Genomic DNA, 19,717 nt, shown 5'->3' on the forward strand with positions numbered 1-19,717 from the left:
AAAGCAAGCCCCTATATCTTTCTGAAAAGTTGCTTGTAAGCTAGCCTTGTCTCAAATGAACTGAAATATTTGCACCAGAAACTAGACCAAAAATACTTGGTGAGATTTAGTGTTTTTGCAATGCAGTACAGTGAACACGCTCATTGTTGGATCAGTTTTCTTTAACAAATGTACATTCACTCAAAAGTGTCGCATTACTCTTTTTAAGTTTAGCATGTTAGGTATGTGTGCTCCTCTTCGTCCTGGGTGGGATGAGTATTCTCAGCATATCTGCCCCTACGTACCCCCACCCTATATACCTCACCCCTGATCCTCTATTTTAAGGAGAGTGTTTTTAAAATACGCTCGAATTCCTTTAAATGTGCAGATGAAAACAAGAATGTCGTCAGACTCACACCCACAACAATGTCACGCTCACGGACCTGCATCGGTATCGCGTAGCGTCTCCAGTAGCCGGGCCCTGTGAAGGAGAACCGTCGATTCAAAAGCTTCAGCTGAGCGTGTTGGTTTGGCCGAGGCGCGGCTTGATGAAAGATTAATCTGGTTTGTTTGTTTCTGGCTTTGTTTGGTGGACGGTTAAAGTCACTGTGCTCTGGCAACATCCTGGGAAAAAAAACAACAAAAACCACTTTCCTTTCGCCGGTTTAAATCCTGCGGTCTTCCCGTAAACCCTCAGGCTCCTGCCGGCGGAGCGGACCGTGAGGCTCATGTTGCTGTTTCTCCTGCTCTGACTTCAGGCTTTTCCGTTATACTCTGCCTTGTGGTCGACTACCTTTATTTCCAGTAAATCCAGGAATTCTCTCTCTTTTTTTTCCAATTTATTCTCAAGAATTCCCGCTTTCCTCGTAGTGCCAGTGAGACGGGAGCGCAGACCAAACAAAATGCCAAAGAAATCAAAGGCCACTGTGAAGCTAATCGGTGTACCTGAGAGCCCCTTTGAGCGCGGGCCAGCACCCGGCACACCCCTCCCTCCTCCTCTGTTGAGGTTTTTGCATAAACGTGCGCGAGCTCTTCAAAGGTCTAGCTGAAGCGGGCCGAGCTCGGCGGGAGAGCCATTACGTCCCAATGGGAGTCAGCTGTGACCTCAAACGGCGTTAAATGATGTGAGGGTGTGTTTGCAGAGGCTGTGGCAAATCGGCAGGACGGGGCTGTAAAAGTGAGCTTCGTGCTGATTTAAAGGCCAAAGAAATTTTAAAACTCGAGAACAGGCTGTGACTTTTTTTTTTTGTGCTTTGTTATGTTTGTTGCCAATTTGCGATGAATTAAGACCTCAAAATCAGTTCCTCGTGTTGTCGAGGCAAGATTTTTCACATCGAATATCTGCCTAATCGACATCTAGACCTAATTTGTTTCTATCATATCGTCACCCTCCTAAAATAGTCATTTTTCTGCTTTTTTTTTTTTTTTTTACCGAATTCCCTTTTGGCAAAAAAAGAAAAAAAATAAGACAGACCATTGTTTTCAGAAGGTGATGATATAGAGAAGGATACGGGTAGTGAGTGATTTTCCAATGAGCTGGTGATTTACTCGAGTGTTTAATGATGTGAACTGACCTCCCTGTCCGTATGCAGACATCATAATGAGGTGTGTAAAGGTCAAAAGGTCGCCCCTGCTGAGTGTGCATGTAGATGAAATTTAAAATTTGCTGCCTCTGTGGGCTCAACGTCTTTTCCTTTCCTTTACTTTCTTTTAGTTTCTTTCTGTCAGTCAGCAGCCGTAGCAGTGAGTCACAGAGTGGTAAACAGGAGGCGGGCTGTGAGGTCATTCAGAGGTCATCCTCAGATGTAAAGGCCAGGTTAGGATTGACAGAGCAGTTATGTAGCAAGGTAATCGTAAAGCCATGTGACTTTTCCTCCCAAACATTAGATTTCCTCGCTGTGAAAATTACTTTTTTTTTTCTGCTTATGCAATGGCTACAGCAGTTGTATCCGTTTGAAAATGTTTTGCTCGCTGTACTGATGTCTTCAAAAACAGATGTACTTACAGGTGCCTTCTATTTTCTTCTGGACTTTGTGGGTGTATTTATGCAGCGCTACTCAACTTCCATGAGTCGGTTTTTCAGCCACAGAGCAGAACGGATGGTTTTGAGGCACTGAGGCCATGAAGATGTACGTACTGAAACATTAGCCTCCCTCAGTTCGGTTCCACTTCGACGCAGCGGGTGAATGTCCCAACGACGCCTTCTGCTCTTATTTTCCGATAACATGGAAAATAAAAGCTCATCAATCGTTATTTCCTACAAACTTGTGAATTCGTAATTGTCGATTGCTGTCTTTACCGTACTGTTGTTGTAGACCGCACAACACCGTGACATAACCTGCGGCGGGAGGCGTTTCACAGGAGCTTGGCTCGGTTGGGATTTGTGAAGTTTTTTCTTTCTAGGTGTTGTAGTTTTGGANTTCCCCATCTCTTTTCTGAATTCAGACATTTCTTTTTTTATAAGTCCTGACTGGTCGGTAATTTGTTCTTTGAGGTTTGTCTGAACTTCTTTCAGCTCGGCTAGGATGTTAGCTCCCATAGCTTCCATATCTTTGTCCGCCGTTAGCTTACTGTCATAGGGCGAGTCCTTCGATAAAACTGCGGTTTCTTTCGTTTTTTCTTGCTGAATTCCTCTTGTCTTCCTCTTATTATTCCCCAACATGACATATGAATATCAATAATGATGTTTGATGAGTTATTTGTCGGGGAATAACTCGACCGTCTGGGAGCCCGGAGTTTAAGCTGTTGTTCGTTTCTCCGCCATCCGGAAGTCCATGAAGTCCATGTTTGAATTGTCTAGGGTGTTGAAGTTTTGGAACTGGAGCAATTCTAGTGTGATCCAGAGGGAAAAAAGTGGTGAAATCAACATTTATTGAAGTTTCACAAATCGGACAAAAGCAGAATAATAAAGTCCATGTTTGAATTGTCTAGGGTGTTGAAGTTTTGGAACTGGAGCAATTCTAGTGTGATCCAGAGGGAAAAAAGTGGTGAAATCAACATTTATTGAAGTTTCACAAATCAGAAAAAACTTACACAAATCCCAAACACAGTTTTAAATATTCTGCTATTAGAGCAGAGTAATCCTGTCCAAGTTTGAAGTGTCCAGGTGTTGTAGTTTTTTTTAACTAGAGTAGATTAAAGCTGCGTAAGGTAGTAAAAAATTAGGTGGAATTGCCCTTTAGCCATTTCCCGAATCGGAAGCTGGAATTGGAAACCAAGTTCAGCTTCGTGTCTGAAACACAGCAAAAACACAGCATCTTGCTACATCGGGTTTTTTTTTTTGTTTGTTTGTTTTTTATGCTGCTCCTTCGTCTTCTCTCTCCTCCTCATCGCTGGTCTCAAACTTTTGTTTAAATTCAACGTAAATCATAAACGTCTTATAGCCCTCCGACAAAATAGCGCCGCTTATTACTGCGCAATAAACCTCCACCGCACACTCCCGTGAACATTACACAGGCGGCGTAGGGTTTTTACGAGGGAAATGTTTCTGAGGACGTCAGACAATTAAACGCGTTGAACGCCTCCCGTTCTTTTCCCTCCTCGTGGAGAAACAGAAATCCACTCTCTGTCATCAAGCCCACTCCACAATAATCCCCACTCCACAATATGCCCCACTCCACAATATGCCCCACTCCACAATATGCCCCTCTCCACAATATACCCCTCTCTATCTCTACAATATGCCCCACTCCAGAGGGTTCAGAATGGAAAGTATTTCAAAGCGACCGCAGCCTGCTGTCAGACTTTGTAGCCGTAATATGGAGCAGCTGAGAAAGCGGACCCCGTTCACACGGCGCCCCTCATCCACAGCTGGGAGCAGCGCTGACCTCTCTTCAGGAGAGGTTTGGAACAGCACTGGGCTCCCAGAACCCAATCAGGTTCTGTGTGTGTTTGTGTGTGTTTTAAATATCGATGACATTAGATATTTTATATTCCAGGGCTCTTCAAACCAAAGAGCCGTTCTGGCCCTTGGTGCGCTAACTAAAACACATTCAGAGCCCCAAATTTCGTGAAAGGACAACTTAAAAACTGTTCAATGAATGTCTGCCATAGGACACTTTTAGACAGCCGCCATTTTATTTTAAAGCATTTTGTTCGATGGGATGTTGTTTGTGGGAAATAATTTAGAGAAACGGCAAGAAAAGAAACGGTTTCCACATAACAGTGAGAAGAAAATAATAATTACTGACTAATTACTGTCTCGGGCCAGACTTTATAAAAGGCTCAAAAGTGGCAGTAGCCCAGGGCCTCAGGTTTTTGGGGACCACAAAACTTTTTTTATTTATTTTTTCATAAAAGCATATTTTACAAAAATTGCAAAACACACCATATTTTATATCATTAATATTTATATCAAGTTATGTCAAAACTTGATATAAGTTATGATATATAACTTATTGATATAAATCATCATTAAGTTATTGATATGACGTCTACCCATGTCAATAATAATTCATTCATATGGGTCAATAAGTTTAAATTTAGTACAAATTTATTGACCCATATCAAGTGAGGTGTTTTAAAACCTCAAGGGGAAAAACTTGTTAAAATCTGCATCTGTTATATCTACTTGAGAAATTTGTTGGTTCTTGAGCCTCAGCCGGTTGGCTCAAAAGGTCCACCTTTGACCTTTTCCACAGACTGGAAGCTTTGAGCTTCATGTCGGTAGTAATGGTGGACCAAAATGTGCTCAGCTCTCTCTCTCTGCGAGCTGCTTGTTGGAAGGTTGTGTTGATAGACTGAATATTTATAGCTTAACATCTGTCTCACTGTTTGACATCAGCAGAGCGTTCTGTTTAAGGTGAGGTCATGGTAGTTTTCCCTCATTCTTAATGGAAACTGTGATATCTGATGGGTTTCCCCCCACCCCCGCCCACACACACATACATTTCCTCACTTCCACTCCTCCTCCTCCTCTTTTACCTCCCGGCACACGGGCAGACAGGCAAATTGGAGGTCCCGGCACTTGCCCAAAAAAAACCCGAGTTTAAAGCAGCGTCTCCCAGGGCGCTCGTGGGATCTTGCTGCGCCGCCAGACGACTTTTCGTGTGTGGGCTTGCAGCGCTGCCAGCGGCAGCCATGCTGACCTCCAGTCAGGAAACTCAAGCAGGCCTCCTTTTGTGCGAGAACAATTCTACACACCTGCGTGTCTTTTTTTTTTCTTTTTTTCCTGCTGTGGTAATGTCACGCCCTCATCTCGAAGGAGCGGTCGACTGAAACAGCTCTAATTTTTTTGGCCACGCTGAATAAAATCAGCTGTGGAGGGAGGCGGGGCCCTTCTCTCTGCCTCTCAGACGCATAAATGACCGGCTGCTTTCTGAGCTCTTCAGGAAGTCAGCTGGTGAGTTGATTACAGCTGTGCAGTGAGACCTGCGGGCTGCTGAGGGGCAACATCAGGCCAGGTGAAACAAAAAAAAAAAAGAAAAAAAAATACAGCCCACGTTTGAAAAGGTTGAGTAGAAAAAGAGAGAGATGTTGGCAGACTTTTACGCTCTGCTTTTCTCCTGCTCTTTTACAGCCCTGTCTGTGTTTTATTATCTGAAATCATTTTCCCCCTCAGCTGATACAAGAACAGTAAAGTTACACTTGGCAGCGGCAGACGCCTCCAGTAGAGATGTGTAAAAAAGCCTTCAGATAAAATAACCTTTTATGGCAGTGACATATTTTAGTGTGGGGAAATTCACATGGAGAAATGATCTTTTGTTTTTCTTTTTTTCTTTATTTTTACAAAATAACCCGCGTTTATTACCAGATCTCAAAAGTCCCAATAAATCAGAAGTATCTGATTTATATACGCAGCTGCGATAAAATATCAAGACTTTCTACGCGCCTCTACCAGAGGAGCCAATAGACGTAGAGGAACGCGACATCAGCCCGTAAGGCGGTCCAGTCTCCACTGTCGTCGTTGCATCTAAAGTAGCTGCTTCGTGAAACAGGAGCTCTGGCTGAACGTGTTCGCACTCATCACTTCCACGATGAACATTTCAACATTTCACCAACTTCCCTCCCAAACAAAGCCACTGCATTCGTTCCACTCAGGCTTACCCGTCAGCAGATTACCCGGAGGCCCGACTACTTCCAGAGTGTAAACAATCATGCAGCCCACCTGCTGCAGCCGCTCAGCATCATCATCAGCAGCAGCAGCAGCAGCAGCAGCGATCAGCTGGCCGGATGACGGCTCAGAGCGGATTAGCGAGCAGACGGGTATTATTGTGTGTTTACTGGCATCGGGACTCTGGTCTTTGTCTTTTCCTGATCAGACGTCAGAGTGGACTTTCTCCAGCAGCTCACTCTCACCAGGCAGGATGGGTCAGTTCACGCTGTGACATCAGATTGCAGCTTTTTATTGCGGTCAGTGTCTGTTGGGTGTTTTTCTGGGCTTGTTGTTTTATGTCGGCGTTCAGGTGAGTTGTTGACATTTGTTTTGCTAGTTTTTGAGCGACTTCAATCGTCATTCTGTAAAAATCCATCTGTCTGTTTTCTTAATGTTAAATTTACTCTCCTGTTAGGTTCAAAACCAGGCTGTAATTGTTCATTGTGCATGTAGATCAAATGTCGTCGTCCACGTGAAGGACGCCAGCGTCCTGCATCCTGTGCTGCCCCTTCAACCTCCTGGTTGCGGGTTAGTCGGTCGGCGGCTTGGATTAACACTCCTCCTCTCCTCCAGCAGCACACCGCGTTCAGATTAGCGGTCACCCGAGTCAGGAGTCAGGCCCCGACCGGGCCATCTGGGTGGGGAAGGCGACGTAGGGGGAGGTGTGTGTGTGCGTGTGTGTGTGTGTGTGAGCAGATGTTTCAGAGAGGTTGAAGGGTAATGCGGCTACAGAGCTGAGGGCGACATTTCTGGAAAAGGAAGGAGGATTTGTTTTTTTTCTTTTTTCACTTCCTACACTGCAAAAATACAAAATCTTATCAAGTATTTTCGGTGTAGTTTCTGGTGTAAATAGCTTAGTGAACTTGAAATAAGACAAAACTAACTCACAAGCAACTTTTGAGCAAGAAATAGGGCCTTGTTTTAAGTCAGCGAGTCTTTAATATTGATGAAAAAATTCTAGCTATAAGTGCAAAAACACAAAATGTTACCAGGCATTTATGTTTTGTTTATAGTGGAAATATATCAGTGTCTTTGAAATAAGACTAAACTAACTTACAAGTAACTCTTAAGATAAATTCAGATATTTTTTCTAGATGATTGAAAAGTTACTTGTTAGAGCTTGTTTTAAGTCAGTAATTCATTAATACTGATTAAAAAAGGTACTAGTTCCATTGGCACCAATAACATTGAAAACCAGCCTTATAATTTAAATCATCTGCCATTTGAACTAGTATTTTTGAATCAATATTAAAGAATTATTGACTTAAAACAGGCTCCTGTATTTGACTAAAAAGTTTCTTGTAAGTTAGTTTTGTCTTATTTCAAATGCACTAAGGTATTTGCAATAGAAACTAGTCACTAATTCTCGGTAAGGTTTTCTGTTTTTGCAGCGTGACACGGGGAGACCGTCATCCTGTTCTCGTGGCGTTTCTTTCTGATCTGTGCGTCAGGCGTCTGCGGCCACCTTCGCCCAGGCTGCTGGCAAATTGTAGGTGTGTGAGAGTGTAAGTGTAGGTGAAGAGGCAGTGGGGGTTGAGCCGGCTCCTGTCTGGGCCAGTACCGACTAAATTACAGGACGGATGCAGTCTGGAGCTGCGGGATCTCACCCCCCGTCGGCAGGTTATCAGGGGATAATCCTCCTTCTAGATGATCATGAGGAGGAAAAGGAGAAAACTGAAGTTGATAGTGCTGTGGTTTCAGGAAGAAAATGTGAAAGAACTGGCAAAAGGAAGCTTTTTTCCCCTCCCCCTCATCATCCTAAAAAGGGCGATCGGTCAGAGTGAGTGAAAGCTTCAAGGAAGGGGGTCAATGAGCTGACAGGAGCTCGGTCTGTTGTCTTTGGGCTCATGTGGGACAACAGCTGAGCTGTAAATTACCTGTAAAGGTTTCCCCATATGGGCATCTGTCCTCGCAAGCATTCCTGTAAAAGCAAAAGGAAATGGATTAAAACTCCTGAAAGGTTGAAGTGAAGAGTCGGATCATCCCTCCTCCTCCTCCTCCTCTAATCTTTGTTCTTGCCTCTTTATGCTTCCTTATTTTCATTCTCTCGTTGGTGTTTTATTCAGATCACCTGTGTCAAACTCCACCCACCACAGCTTTTTCTTTTTATGTGGCCGTCTAGACTCCAGAGGGACACGTAAATACAACATTCAAGATAACAGTTGTGTGCTTAAATATGATTTTATCCATCAGATCAAGGACATTTTTTATACTACCAAAGCTGCATCAGTCAGATTCACGTGAAAATGATTTGCATTCTGCCCCGACCAGCCCTTTAAAAACATTTGTGATCCTGATACGACCCAAAATGCTGAAAATGAGTTTGAATCTTCTGATTTAGATGGTTAGGGTCGGTTAAGACCCTCAATCAAACCACTGCAGTAACTGTAAGTGACTTCAGGCTTGTAAATATATCCTATAATCACGTTTTTATAAAGTATCAGTAAACCTGCAGAGACACTAAGCAGAGGAGAGAGCAGCAGCTCCCGCTCTGCTGCCGTCCCTGTTGTTGTTATTGAATAGGTTGTTTGCATGGTGGAGAAGTGGAGAGTGTCACTGCAGGGCCAACAGTTCATTTCTCAGCAGGGTGGAGAAAGGATGGCTCATCTCCCCCCCTTTCCTCACACACACACACACACACACCACCTCTGACTCCGTATCTGTCTGCAGCTCTCATCTGAACGTCGTTACGCAGTCATCTGTTTGTCACTTTTGAAATATCTCTGCCGTTTGTTGGGGTTTGTGTTGCTCCACTCGTGTGACACATGATATGAAAAGCAAAACAGGAAACGGGGTGTTCCCCAGTGTTTTCATTCAAATCAAAACCAGAGCCAGATGGAAGCACTAACTCATTATTTACAATAAAGATGTGATATCTATCTAATGAAATTCATTATTGCAGTCATAGTTTTTACACTGCAGAAGTGTTAAGTGTCATAACGTCACTTTGTCGCATTGTAGCTATTGACCTCAACGCATTTTATTGGGATTTTAGTTGTCAAGCCAACACAAAGTAATGCATACTTGTTACATAGATTGTTTTTCTTACAAAAACATTTCGGCTTTTGTAAGAAAAATATGAAACCCCTAAATAAATCCAGTAAAACAGATAATAGAAATTTATCAGACTAAATTATCTCATTTGTTATAATGTTATTCCCTTATCAAAAACATATCTGAAGTGTTGTCTTAACTCTTCCATGCATGTTTGAGAAATCCTTTGATCTCCATGGCAACTATTCAGCTGCCCCCACTCAGCTCCTTTAGACTAGCTGACAGCAATTAGCAAACACCTGGAGATGTAGCAGCTACTTCTCAGTTCAACGCTGATTAAAATGTTGTTAAAGGGTTAACAGAGGAGCCATGTTGTGATGACTTAATGAAGGCAGAGTTTAAGTTTCAGAAAGAGCAGGAGTTTTTAAAGAGACAGAGGCCCAATTTCAACGCATTAGATTATGAAGTCAAATGTCTTTTAAGTCATATTTGATACATACAGCAATTTTTACAACAACTGAAGGTAACATAGTTTCTTGAATGTTATGAAATGGCTCCATGTGCCTGGAAAATACGTAATACTGCCCCTTTAATTTTGGGTGATTGCTGAACAGCCGACACTCACATGTGAAGCCGATCTTATCCACCGATCTCATCTTCCTCCATGAAGGTCTGAAAATCCAACTTAGTGACTTTGTCACTATATTTAGTGAGTTTTCAGGCAAAACAAATCGGAATCAGCAGGTTAGGCTTTTTAAAAATCAGTGGTCGGCCAGAAAACTGCAGTCTGTGCATGTGAAGAGGCCAGACCTGCATTCCTAAGAAAGTCTGTGGGAAAAACCCACGAAAATAAACTGAGGTTTGAGGTTGTGACATGATAAAATGCTTAAGGGGGATAAAAACCTTTGGAAGTGACTGTTGCTCAGATTAAAATACTGAAAACGAAACAGAAAAAATGCAAAGCCATGCTAGTTGCTAATTTATGTAACCACAAGCTGGAAGGATCTTCTAAAATATAAGTTTTATTAATATCTAAAGTAATAACATGCGAGTTAAACATATATACTGTAAATCTTAGCTTAGATATGTTGATAAGTTGCCAAAGTTAAGTATCCTGGTAGCTTGTGGTGTAAATCAGCCATTTTCATTGAGCTCCGTCTGGACTGTTTACTCTCTGCTGCTGATGCTGAGCAGGAGACGCAACACAGAGCCTTCTCAGCCCAGCAGGGTCAACACACTGAGGCCTTTTCAGGTCAACCAGGGCCGGCTCATGGAAACCGTCAGCCTGTCTCTGATAAACTCAATACCTCTCCTGGCACTCATTTCCCTTTGTTTCTCCGTCTGAGATTTAGCAGCGCTGTTAGCAAATCACTCAGCGTACGCAGCAGTTGGGTCCACGGCCACAGGCTAAGGTTTAGCGGGTCGCCCTGACCTCTGCTGCTGAGCTATGTCTGTCTTGACTGAAAGAGACTAAAGTTAGCTCCTGGCTGTGCCACAAAGCAAACCAGGAGCGCGTTGAACCAGGGCTGGCCCTCATCGGACACAGGGGTCACACAGAACCAGCTTCAGCCGAGCCGGCAGGTCAGAGACGAGGCCAGGAAAATCCACCAGGTGGGAAAAGACGCAGAGATGTGTGGCTGAAGAAAGCAGGCTAAATGATTCACAGGATTTCTGTGATGAAATATTGATAAAAATAAAAATCCAATTCTCCACAAATAAAATCTTCAAAGACCAAAATTTTGATTAATCGATAAAAACAATTCATCGCCCAGACCTTTATAGAAAGTTTTATCTCGATTTCTTGTGTTTTTAACATTTTACACACTCACATCTCATTGCTCTGCTCATTTGTAATGTCACTGCCCCTCTGCTGACTCACCTCAGTATGCATTTCATAAAGAAACGGCTCCTGTCAAAGTGCTGCCTTTCACGCAGCACCTCCTTGGATCTGCTGTAACGTGAGCTCTGTAACTGGAGGTGGAGGTGGAGGTGGGGGTGGTGTTAGTGGTCACAGTGCAGGTACTGGTCAGTGTTTGCAGGATGAAAGTCTCGCTATCGGGTTGCGTTAAGACCAATTGTTTGGCCTGAGGCGGTGGATGCAGTTGCCTTAGTAAACAGACCATGTTTGCCCTGGACCTGAGTGGCCTGAGTTAGATCAGACATTACTTAATCTCCTGGAAAACCAAAACAATCATCTTTGTGTTCATGCGCCAAAGAATGTGGCGTCTCTTCTGTCAGAAGCTGGGCCAGGCAGTAGGAAGGGCTGACAGGGGCGGTAGCCCAGGGCTGCAATATTTGGGGGACGGTTCAAAGGTTTTTATTTTATGTTACCTTTTATAATGAATGGGTGTTTAGCAAACATTGTACGGTATGTAAAATTCATAAGCTCAAATCATGTGAGTTTTATTGTTTTAGGATTTCTATGTACATAAAAAATATTAAATTATTTGAAACTAGTCGATTTTTTTTTATGAAACACCATGGAGTTGTTATTGGTGATGAAGGCAAAGAAGTTGGTTTGCGAATTGCCTGTTGGTTTGTAGTTTGACTGGCTTGCTTGGTATTAGTGAGACCAGAATAATGGATTATCAGACAATAATATAATATATATATAGTGGCTTTTCACCAACTTATGATCTGTTAAATCGTTCCTGTTTACATCAACTTGTCCAGGGGCATCGTCTCTGTGTAAATAAACAGCATAAAGTATTATTGGCTATAGGGCTGCAACTAGAGATTATGTAGTAATCAATTAATCTATCAATTATTCTAACGATTAATCGATTAGACAGATTAAAAAATGGCACATTCTACGGATTTTTCATTTAACCACTTAAAGCCTTTTTTAAATCCAAAATTAGAAATGCATTACAAGATGCAAATAAGCAATTTAATTATTTAAAAAAAAAAATAAAAACAAACATTTTATTGCCTAAGATGCAATACATCCTAATGCAAAATGTATATATTTTTCATACAGTTTTGGCTTAATTACTGGTCTGAATTTGTTGGGAGGTTTTTATTCACCAAATGGCATTTTTTTGAGTCTGTATATTCCAGTTAATAATCAGTTACTAAATTAGTCAACAATTATTTCAGTAATTGAGTAATCATGATTAATTGCAATTTATCCGATTAATCGTTTCAGCCCTAAGTGGCTAGAGGACGTATTAAGTATACCATGCATCAGTTCATACCTGCTGATGTATAGGACTACCTAATAATTGTAATTATCATCGGTAAATGACCTTTTACTTGGTGAATAGGGCACCAAGACTGGCTCCAGCCCAGGGCCCCAGATTCTTGTAAATCCGGCCCTGGTCAAAAGCTGTGATGTTGAGTCAGTGTCTACCCTCAAACTATGGGAAGCAGCTGAAACTAATAGCTGTTTCTTTTTTCTTTTTTTTTCATTGCTTCCTATGTCTTACACAAAAGAACAATTAGCGATGTTTCCACTGTGTTTGTTTCTCTGACAGCGGTGTCCAACCTGGACGTGGAGAGTAAGCTGACGGCACACTTCAGAGCGCCGTGGCGCCTCCAGAGGAATGTTTTGCACCCCTCCACACGGCCAGCATGTGTGGAAGAGCTGTACAGGCAGGCCAACCACAGCCTGTGGTCGCTGAACCAAGGTGAGACGTTAGCGCCTGACTCATACTCCTGCTGCTCACCGCGGCCGTTGTTCAGGACGATTATACGTCATTGTTCAATTTCAGATTTTTAACTTAACATTAAATGCACTTTATTTATTAACTGGTGTTCAGTTAATAAATAATGTCACCTTTTTTCACATTTTCAACTTTAATTTTCTTTCATATTTTCAGTTTTAATATCTTATCTTTATGCTTTGTTTTTGCTGAATGTTGTCTTATTCCAACTTACTCTTGAGATTAAATGAAATCTTTATTGATTTCAAACATGGAAAAATGTCAGAGAAAAAGATTAATAAGAACAAAACAGCAAGAAAAAGACATAATAATCAAGCATATACAGCAAAACTTTCATATCCAGTTGGAAAAGGATCAGGAAGAAGCCAAAGCTGATTCAATCTCCCAAATATATCCCACATTATACATATCTTCACATTTAGTTTTTAACCCACGTCACAATTTCTACTCTTTCAAAATTACAATTAATGAAAAGAAAAAGTAAAAAAAAAATTTGTCGTGTTTATTTTTGACTTACATTTGAGGCAACGCCTTGGTAAAAAGTCAAGATTTTTTTTAAGTTGTCCTGCTTTCAAACTTCTGCGATTCTGGTGTTATTTTGCCCCCTGGTGGAAAATGCATGTAAATGCGCCCTCAAAAGTTCAATCAAAAGCTTCCCGCATCAATAATTCTCACAAAACCTGTAATCACAAGTACATCCATCTTCTGCCTTCTCTCATAATCATGTTTGTTGCATGCTGTTATTAAAGTGTGTCTGTGTGTGTGTGTGTTTTCAGATCACCAGAGGAGGGAACGCAGAGTGACCATCTCAGCCCTGCCCCCCATGCCCATATCCCCCTCCCCTCTCATCGAGCCGACGGAAGATGGTCGGGGCAAAAGTCTAACAACGGTGAGGCGATTGTTGTCGTTATCTCTTCCCGTTAGTCTGCAAGAACAACAATCAATACGCCAATGTGTTAGGCTTTGGACGTCCTGCCAGTCAGCTTGTTTTATCTGTAAACGCCTAATCTGTGGAGTTTTAACCGTAAAGTCGCAAAAACATCTGATATTTAAAGTGAAGTAATGGCTTTTCTTTACAGATATGCTCAGACCTTCAGATATTTTCCTAATCTTATCACGTTTGGTAGTTCATAACTTGGGAAGTGGAACTTTAGTTTTTGAAAATTATTACAAATACAAATCAGAAAATGGAGCTGAGCTCAAAAATAGGTCAGAGAGAGGCTTCCGAAACAACGGCAGAAAATGTAACAATACAGTACAACATTCCCACAGTGGGACCTGGTGGTGGCAGCATTATGGTTTGGGGATTTTATTTTTCTCCCTCAGCAGGGAAAGGAAAGCCTTTCAGAGTTGATGGGGATGAAGCTAAAAACAGGACAAACTTGAAATAAAAAATAACAACAACAATAGAGATACCAAAGATTTGAAACTGAGTGTGTCAGAGGTTCATCTTCCAGAAAAACAACAATCTCACACATGAATGAAACTGTTTGGTTTGTTTTTTTGTTTTTTTAAGAATGGCCCAGTCAAAGCCCATACTTGTATCCAGTCTCACTGAGCTTGAGCTGTTTTCCAAAGCTTTAGATACCTCAGTGGACCTGCATGGACCACACTTTTCAGATTTTAAATGGTTTTTTTTTCTTTTTTTTTATCGTTGCTCTTTTTTGTGTTTGTAATGCGATAAAATGTGAAACTGCTGTTTTTGCACAAAAACCAGCTGACATCTACAGATCAGCCTCAGTTTAATAATCTGGCTGTGCTAAAACTTTCCACCGGCACATGGAAGATTTTGTGTAGTTCTCTGTAATATACTGAAGTTTAGCCATAACTCTCCTTTTAAAGTGACGGCACCTTTTTTGTTCTCCCTCCTCCATCCATCCAAGCAGCCAGAGAGACACTTTAGAGATGCATCCACTCAGTTAGCTGACGCTCAGGTAAAGACGGGAACGGAGACGTGTTTTTGTTTTCATGTCACCGCCGTGTGTTTCGACCTGCGTCACGCCCCTCCGCGTCCTCACCTTCACTTGTGTCATTGTTTTTAATTTTTTGTTGTCATTTGCTTATTTTCTGTGTGTCTCCGTTTGTCGTCGCCTCTCCACCCTGTCGTTCAGTTCGACTCCACACGCTCCTCCTCCCCCACCGAATGTTGCAGCCTCTCTCCGTGGAGCAGAAAGGTACTGGTTCCGGTCCTAATCCCACCGGTTCCCTCTCGTTTGCTTTCCACCTGTCCTTTCATCTGATTTGCATGACCAGTCTCTGCTTTAGATGCATGAACTCTCGGCTTCTCCGCCCTCTTGAGGTGATGAAGTAAAAACAAAACAAAAAAAAAACAGAGGGTGTCGGTTTGAAGTTTTTCTGTGAAGTTTCAGTTTGAAGTGTGTGTGTGTGTGTGTGTGTGTGTGTGTGTGAGCCATATTCACCCTACGTTAATAAAAGGGTTGACGTTTTGGGAGCTTGTGTCTGTGATTACCCATGATCCTCCTCTCTGCACTAGCCGACAACCTTTGAGCTTGTTTGTTTGACCAAAAAGGCCTGATGCGTGCGGACAAAGACAAACACGAACCGCTACTCCTCTTCACCTTCCTCCTCCTCTCCCCTCTCCCCTCCTTCAAAAGGCTCATCCTTCCTCTCAGAGCCTCTACGAAACAAATCAGCTGTAAATGTTCCCCCCTTTGATTTCTTCTTCTTCTTCTTCTTCTACTCATTGCGAAAAGTTTCCAAGGAAACCGGTTTCTTTTGTTGGGCCCGTTGGTCTGCTGGGAACCGGGAGCACAAAGGCTAGAGAGGCGGCTTTAAATGGGGGCGTGGGGGTGGGAAGACTTTGGGTCGCAGAGGTGGGAACCAGTTCGGCCTGAGAGTCACTCCCAGTTTCACATGTTGGAAACTCGAGGGAAGGCAGAGAAATCCTCAGCTTGCTAGACATCAGAGTCGGTTTCCAGCGCGTGTCGGAGGTCCAGGAGGTTTTGCTGCAGCTCAGAGGAATTTGATCCTGACACGTTTTTCCCGGAGGCTCGCCTGCTGCTGCCGCACATTCTCACAGTATGACTGCAGGCTGTGTGTCGACTTCAGAATACATCTTGTAGTCTAGAGATTGTGACATGTGTGTGGAGTGAATGCCAAAGTTTTTATTGGTCTGAGCTTCCTGCAAGCTGGAATTTTTCCTCGTTTATTTATTTTTTTTTTTTTTTGCATGAAAGTCTTGTGTTTCTTTGAACGCTTCTCTCTCTTCCTGCTCTCACTTGCTATGAAGCGTGCTGTTCATTTCCATTACTTAACGGATTCTTTGCACTGCTGTGTGAAACTCAGCTACTGGAAGGGTGGGTATGTTTAGTGATGTATTCTCAGTGTTCACAGTCCTAGCGACGTGGTTCTCAAACTTTTCTTAGCAAACGCCGCCTCAGTATCGGGTTTTCCAAGCACCACCACCGTCCTGACCGACATGTTAAAACAGCGCACTGCAAAAAAAACAAAAGTAATTTTTGGTCCAGTTTCTAGTGGAAATATGTTAGGACACTTGAAATAAGATAAAAGTAACGTTTCAGCAAGATGTAGGAGCTTGTTTTAAGTCAATAATTCCTTAATATTGATGAAAAAGTTCATGTGGCATTGGCAGTGTCCTGAGGTATTTGAACTAGAAATTAGACCAAAATACTTGGTAAGATTTTGTGTTTTTGCAGTGCAGCACAACAAATCAGAAGATGTAATTAGAAAAATCTGAGGTTTCTTACCAACTCCAATTTCAAAATTAAATATGGCTGCTTTAAATATGCAACTCGGTGATTGTGCAGTACAGAATCTGTTTGTTTGGAGATTATGTCATGAAAACGTCAGAAAATATTCTCTTTCTTCACTACTTTAACTCCTCAAGTGAAATGTCGCCGATGTTTTATCATGTAAATGCGTTTTTCCTTTTTTTATTAGCTTGTTTTGCTAATAGCATCTACGCCAGCCTCTGAACAAGTCATTTAGCTAATCTCGCTCGTTTTTGAATTTGGAAGACGAATACAGTTAAATTGTATTCATTTTTATTTCCTACATCTGAATTCTGACTTCTGATGTAAATGAGTCATATCATATTCTGTTCTCGGTGGATCTTGGTTCAGAGTCCGTTTCCGTTGTGCTTTTCTTCAGATAAGTCTCTGATGAAGTACTTGAACAACTTATATTTTTAGACTCTTTTTACTTCTGTTAAATAATTGATGCCAACATTTCACAGTACCGATTACCACCGGTGGTATTTGCAAAGCAGTTCGAGAACCGTGAACATAGAAAATAGCGGGATAATCCCAGACTTTGTCCACACTTTATCCTCTCTGAAGCTGAGGTTTTTTTTCTTCTTCTTCTTCTTTATCTCTGCCTACCCATTTTCCATGTAATCCCACCATAACAGTCTAACCATGCAAATATCCATCTGTTGCAGGCTGCGCCTACTGACCCCGACACTGACGGGGTGGCTCTAGGTCACCGGTCTAAGTTTCCCATCCCTAACATCCCCTCCACCCTGGACAAGCAGACTAACTGGTCTAGAGCTCTGCCGCTGCCCACCCCAGAAGAGAGAATGAAATGCAATTCCCAAGTCATCGCCTCATGCATCATTCCTATTAATGTGACCGGTAAATTAAAATCACCAAGATATCTCAGTTGTCATCTCTTTGTTTACAGAGCACTGGAAGCTGTCTTTACATCTTTTAAAGAAGATCTATGATGCTATTTTTTTTTTATCTTTAAACATATTGAAAACTGCCTTAATATTAGCAAAATGGCATTTTCCAGGAGAATGTGGGCTTACTAGCTGATTAGCTGCATTGAATGTGAAGTAAGAGTATTTTTTGAACATTAAATAAGAGCAGAATTGTTATGGCAACAAAAATTACTTTAAAAATTGTAGCAAAACTTACTGAATCACAGAAGTTTAATGTGTTAGCATAAAAAGCAGAACAGTAGAAGGTCTCATGCTACTATTAACATGCTAACATACTTAAATTAGCAACAATTTTGGGTTATTTGATAAATTAACCATTAAAATGATTGTGATGTTTGTTTATGATTCAAAAGACTATTAAAAAAATTATAAAATCTCTTCTTTGGGAGAAAGAGAAACCTGTCTTCTTTTTTTAATACTTGGTAGAAAAAAAAACATGCTAGCTGTCGCCCAGTTAATTCATTCACTTTGAAATCCCCACAACAATATAGCTTCTCACTAGCAAAATAAAAGTAAAAGTCTTATAGTAACATTATTTAAAAAGTTGTAGCAAAGCTGGAGATGGAATATTGAAATTTTTCTACTTTTAAATAAAAAGTCAGTCATGCTAGGCTAATCGTCTTGTTTCCTGTTTAGCAAAGTGGTTAGCACACAAATGTTGAAGGAAAAACAATTTCTGAATTAATTTTTAAGTCTCCAATGAGTTATTAGAATGTTTCCAAACACCTAGCTAGACGTTACTAAACCAAAAAACTGAATTACTATGCATATTATTATAATTAACCCTTTTAGTTTTGACCTAAGATTTGAGAGGAAGAAGCAAATTTACAAGAAGTTCAGTATATTTCACATTTTGACTCATTTTATTTAAATAGTGTAACCTTTTTGGTTCAAAGTTTCAGAAAAAACCTCACCTCAAAAGATCCTGGGTTGCTAGCATTGCTAGTAATTCACGGTCTGTGAATTACGCTCACAGACTGTAACTATAAACGTCCGAGTCATGCTTTGTGCTCGGCGAACTCTGTTTCTCAATGACACTTTGCGTTTGCTAAGAGGCCAAGTGCTGTGACATGAATGGCAATTAGTTTTGTTCAGGCGGATAAAAAGATCTGCTTGATGTTATTTACTCTCCCTCTCGCCGACTTGAAAACAGGAGCTTGTGTGCCAACATGGGCCGAGTCAAAGACAGTTGAAGAGGGGAAAAAATGCACATTGTAAGCAGAGTCCTGCAATCGCTATGGTGCTGAAAGCCCCAACTTGTTGTCACATGATGGTCATAACGTGACGGAGGGGCAGCAGGAAGGTTAGTTGGTGAACTTAAGCAGAGGTATTCAGAGTTTGCAGCGAGATTTCTTCCTTTTAAATGCTTGTTTACAATTTCTGTCATAGCTGTCAGAAAATATTATAGCTTAGCAACCAGAAACTCCAGGCAGACACTGCGGCTTTATGTCTCTCTCAGATCTCACACAGCCTCTGCTATTTTTGTACGCCACCTTATTTAGTTCAGTCATTCGATATGTTTATTTCAACTTTTGCCGTTTTATGCGACAGCGTGAGTTAAAAAAAGGATTCTCTGCATTTGGGACCAAACAAAGATTCCTCACATGTCCTGTCTCCGCTGCAGGGGTTGGCTTTGACAGAGATGCTAGTGTGCGCTGCTCACTCGTTCACTCACAGTCTTTGCTTCAGAGGAGACGGAAGCTAAGGAGGCGGAGGACAGTCGCTGGTTTCCCCAGACAGGTGCAGCAGGATTTTGGTATGTATCTTTTGTTTGTTTGTTTTTTTTTAACCCCATGTCATTTTGGGGATCTTTTTCCACAGTGACTTGCAGTAATTAGTAATTACTACTGCAGTAATTACTGAACTTCTTCTTGTTTTTTCCACATTACAAAATGTGTTTTATTTGGATATTTCTGTGATGGCCCAATAGAAAGTTGTGCATAATTGTGAAGTGAGAGATAAAGCATGTGTGGTTTTTAGGAATTTTTCAGATTTTTTATTTATTTATTTTTTTTACTTAATTGTACAAATGTTTAAATCTTTTTGGATGCTGCCATTTTAACTTCATGTTGCTTCTTGTCTTTACCAGCTTTGACCGTCTGTAGTCTGATTCCGTTGTTTCATACCAACGCATTTAAATTCAACTATATAAACATCAGTTCAGTCCTTGTTGTGGGACAATACAGTTAAATTCAGTGAGTAATGACAATTAAATAAAAAAATTTTTTAAAAAACAGCTATTTATCTAAATTATTGACTAAAAGTAAAGGGGGCTGAATGAAT

The 19,717-nt window shown here is 41.4% G+C and overlaps 1 protein-coding gene across 8 annotated transcripts in view; it reads left to right on the top strand.

Annotated features, from left to right (window-relative positions):
* The window catches only part of nhsa (Nance-Horan syndrome a (congenital cataracts and dental anomalies)), a 68,247-nt gene that overhangs the window by 39,624 nt on the left and 8,906 nt on the right, over positions 1-19,717 (top strand). The window contains exons 2-6 of one of the 8 annotated variants that reach the window (XM_016670752.1): positions 12,544-12,696; positions 13,509-13,621; positions 14,616-14,666; positions 17,153-17,345; positions 19,059-19,190. In XM_016670752.1, coding sequence (XP_016526238.1) covers positions 12,544-12,696; positions 13,509-13,621; positions 14,616-14,666; positions 17,153-17,345; positions 19,059-19,190 — 642 coding nt within the window. The other 7 variants (XM_016670753.1, XM_007550766.2, XM_016670756.1 and 4 more) reach the window with 7 other exon arrangements.

The sequence above is a fragment of the Poecilia formosa genome, unplaced genomic scaffold, assembly GCF_000485575.1.
Source record: "Poecilia formosa unplaced genomic scaffold, Poecilia_formosa-5.1.2 Scaffold37, whole genome shotgun sequence".
Classification (NCBI taxonomy): domain Eukaryota; kingdom Metazoa; phylum Chordata; class Actinopteri; order Cyprinodontiformes; family Poeciliidae; genus Poecilia; species Poecilia formosa.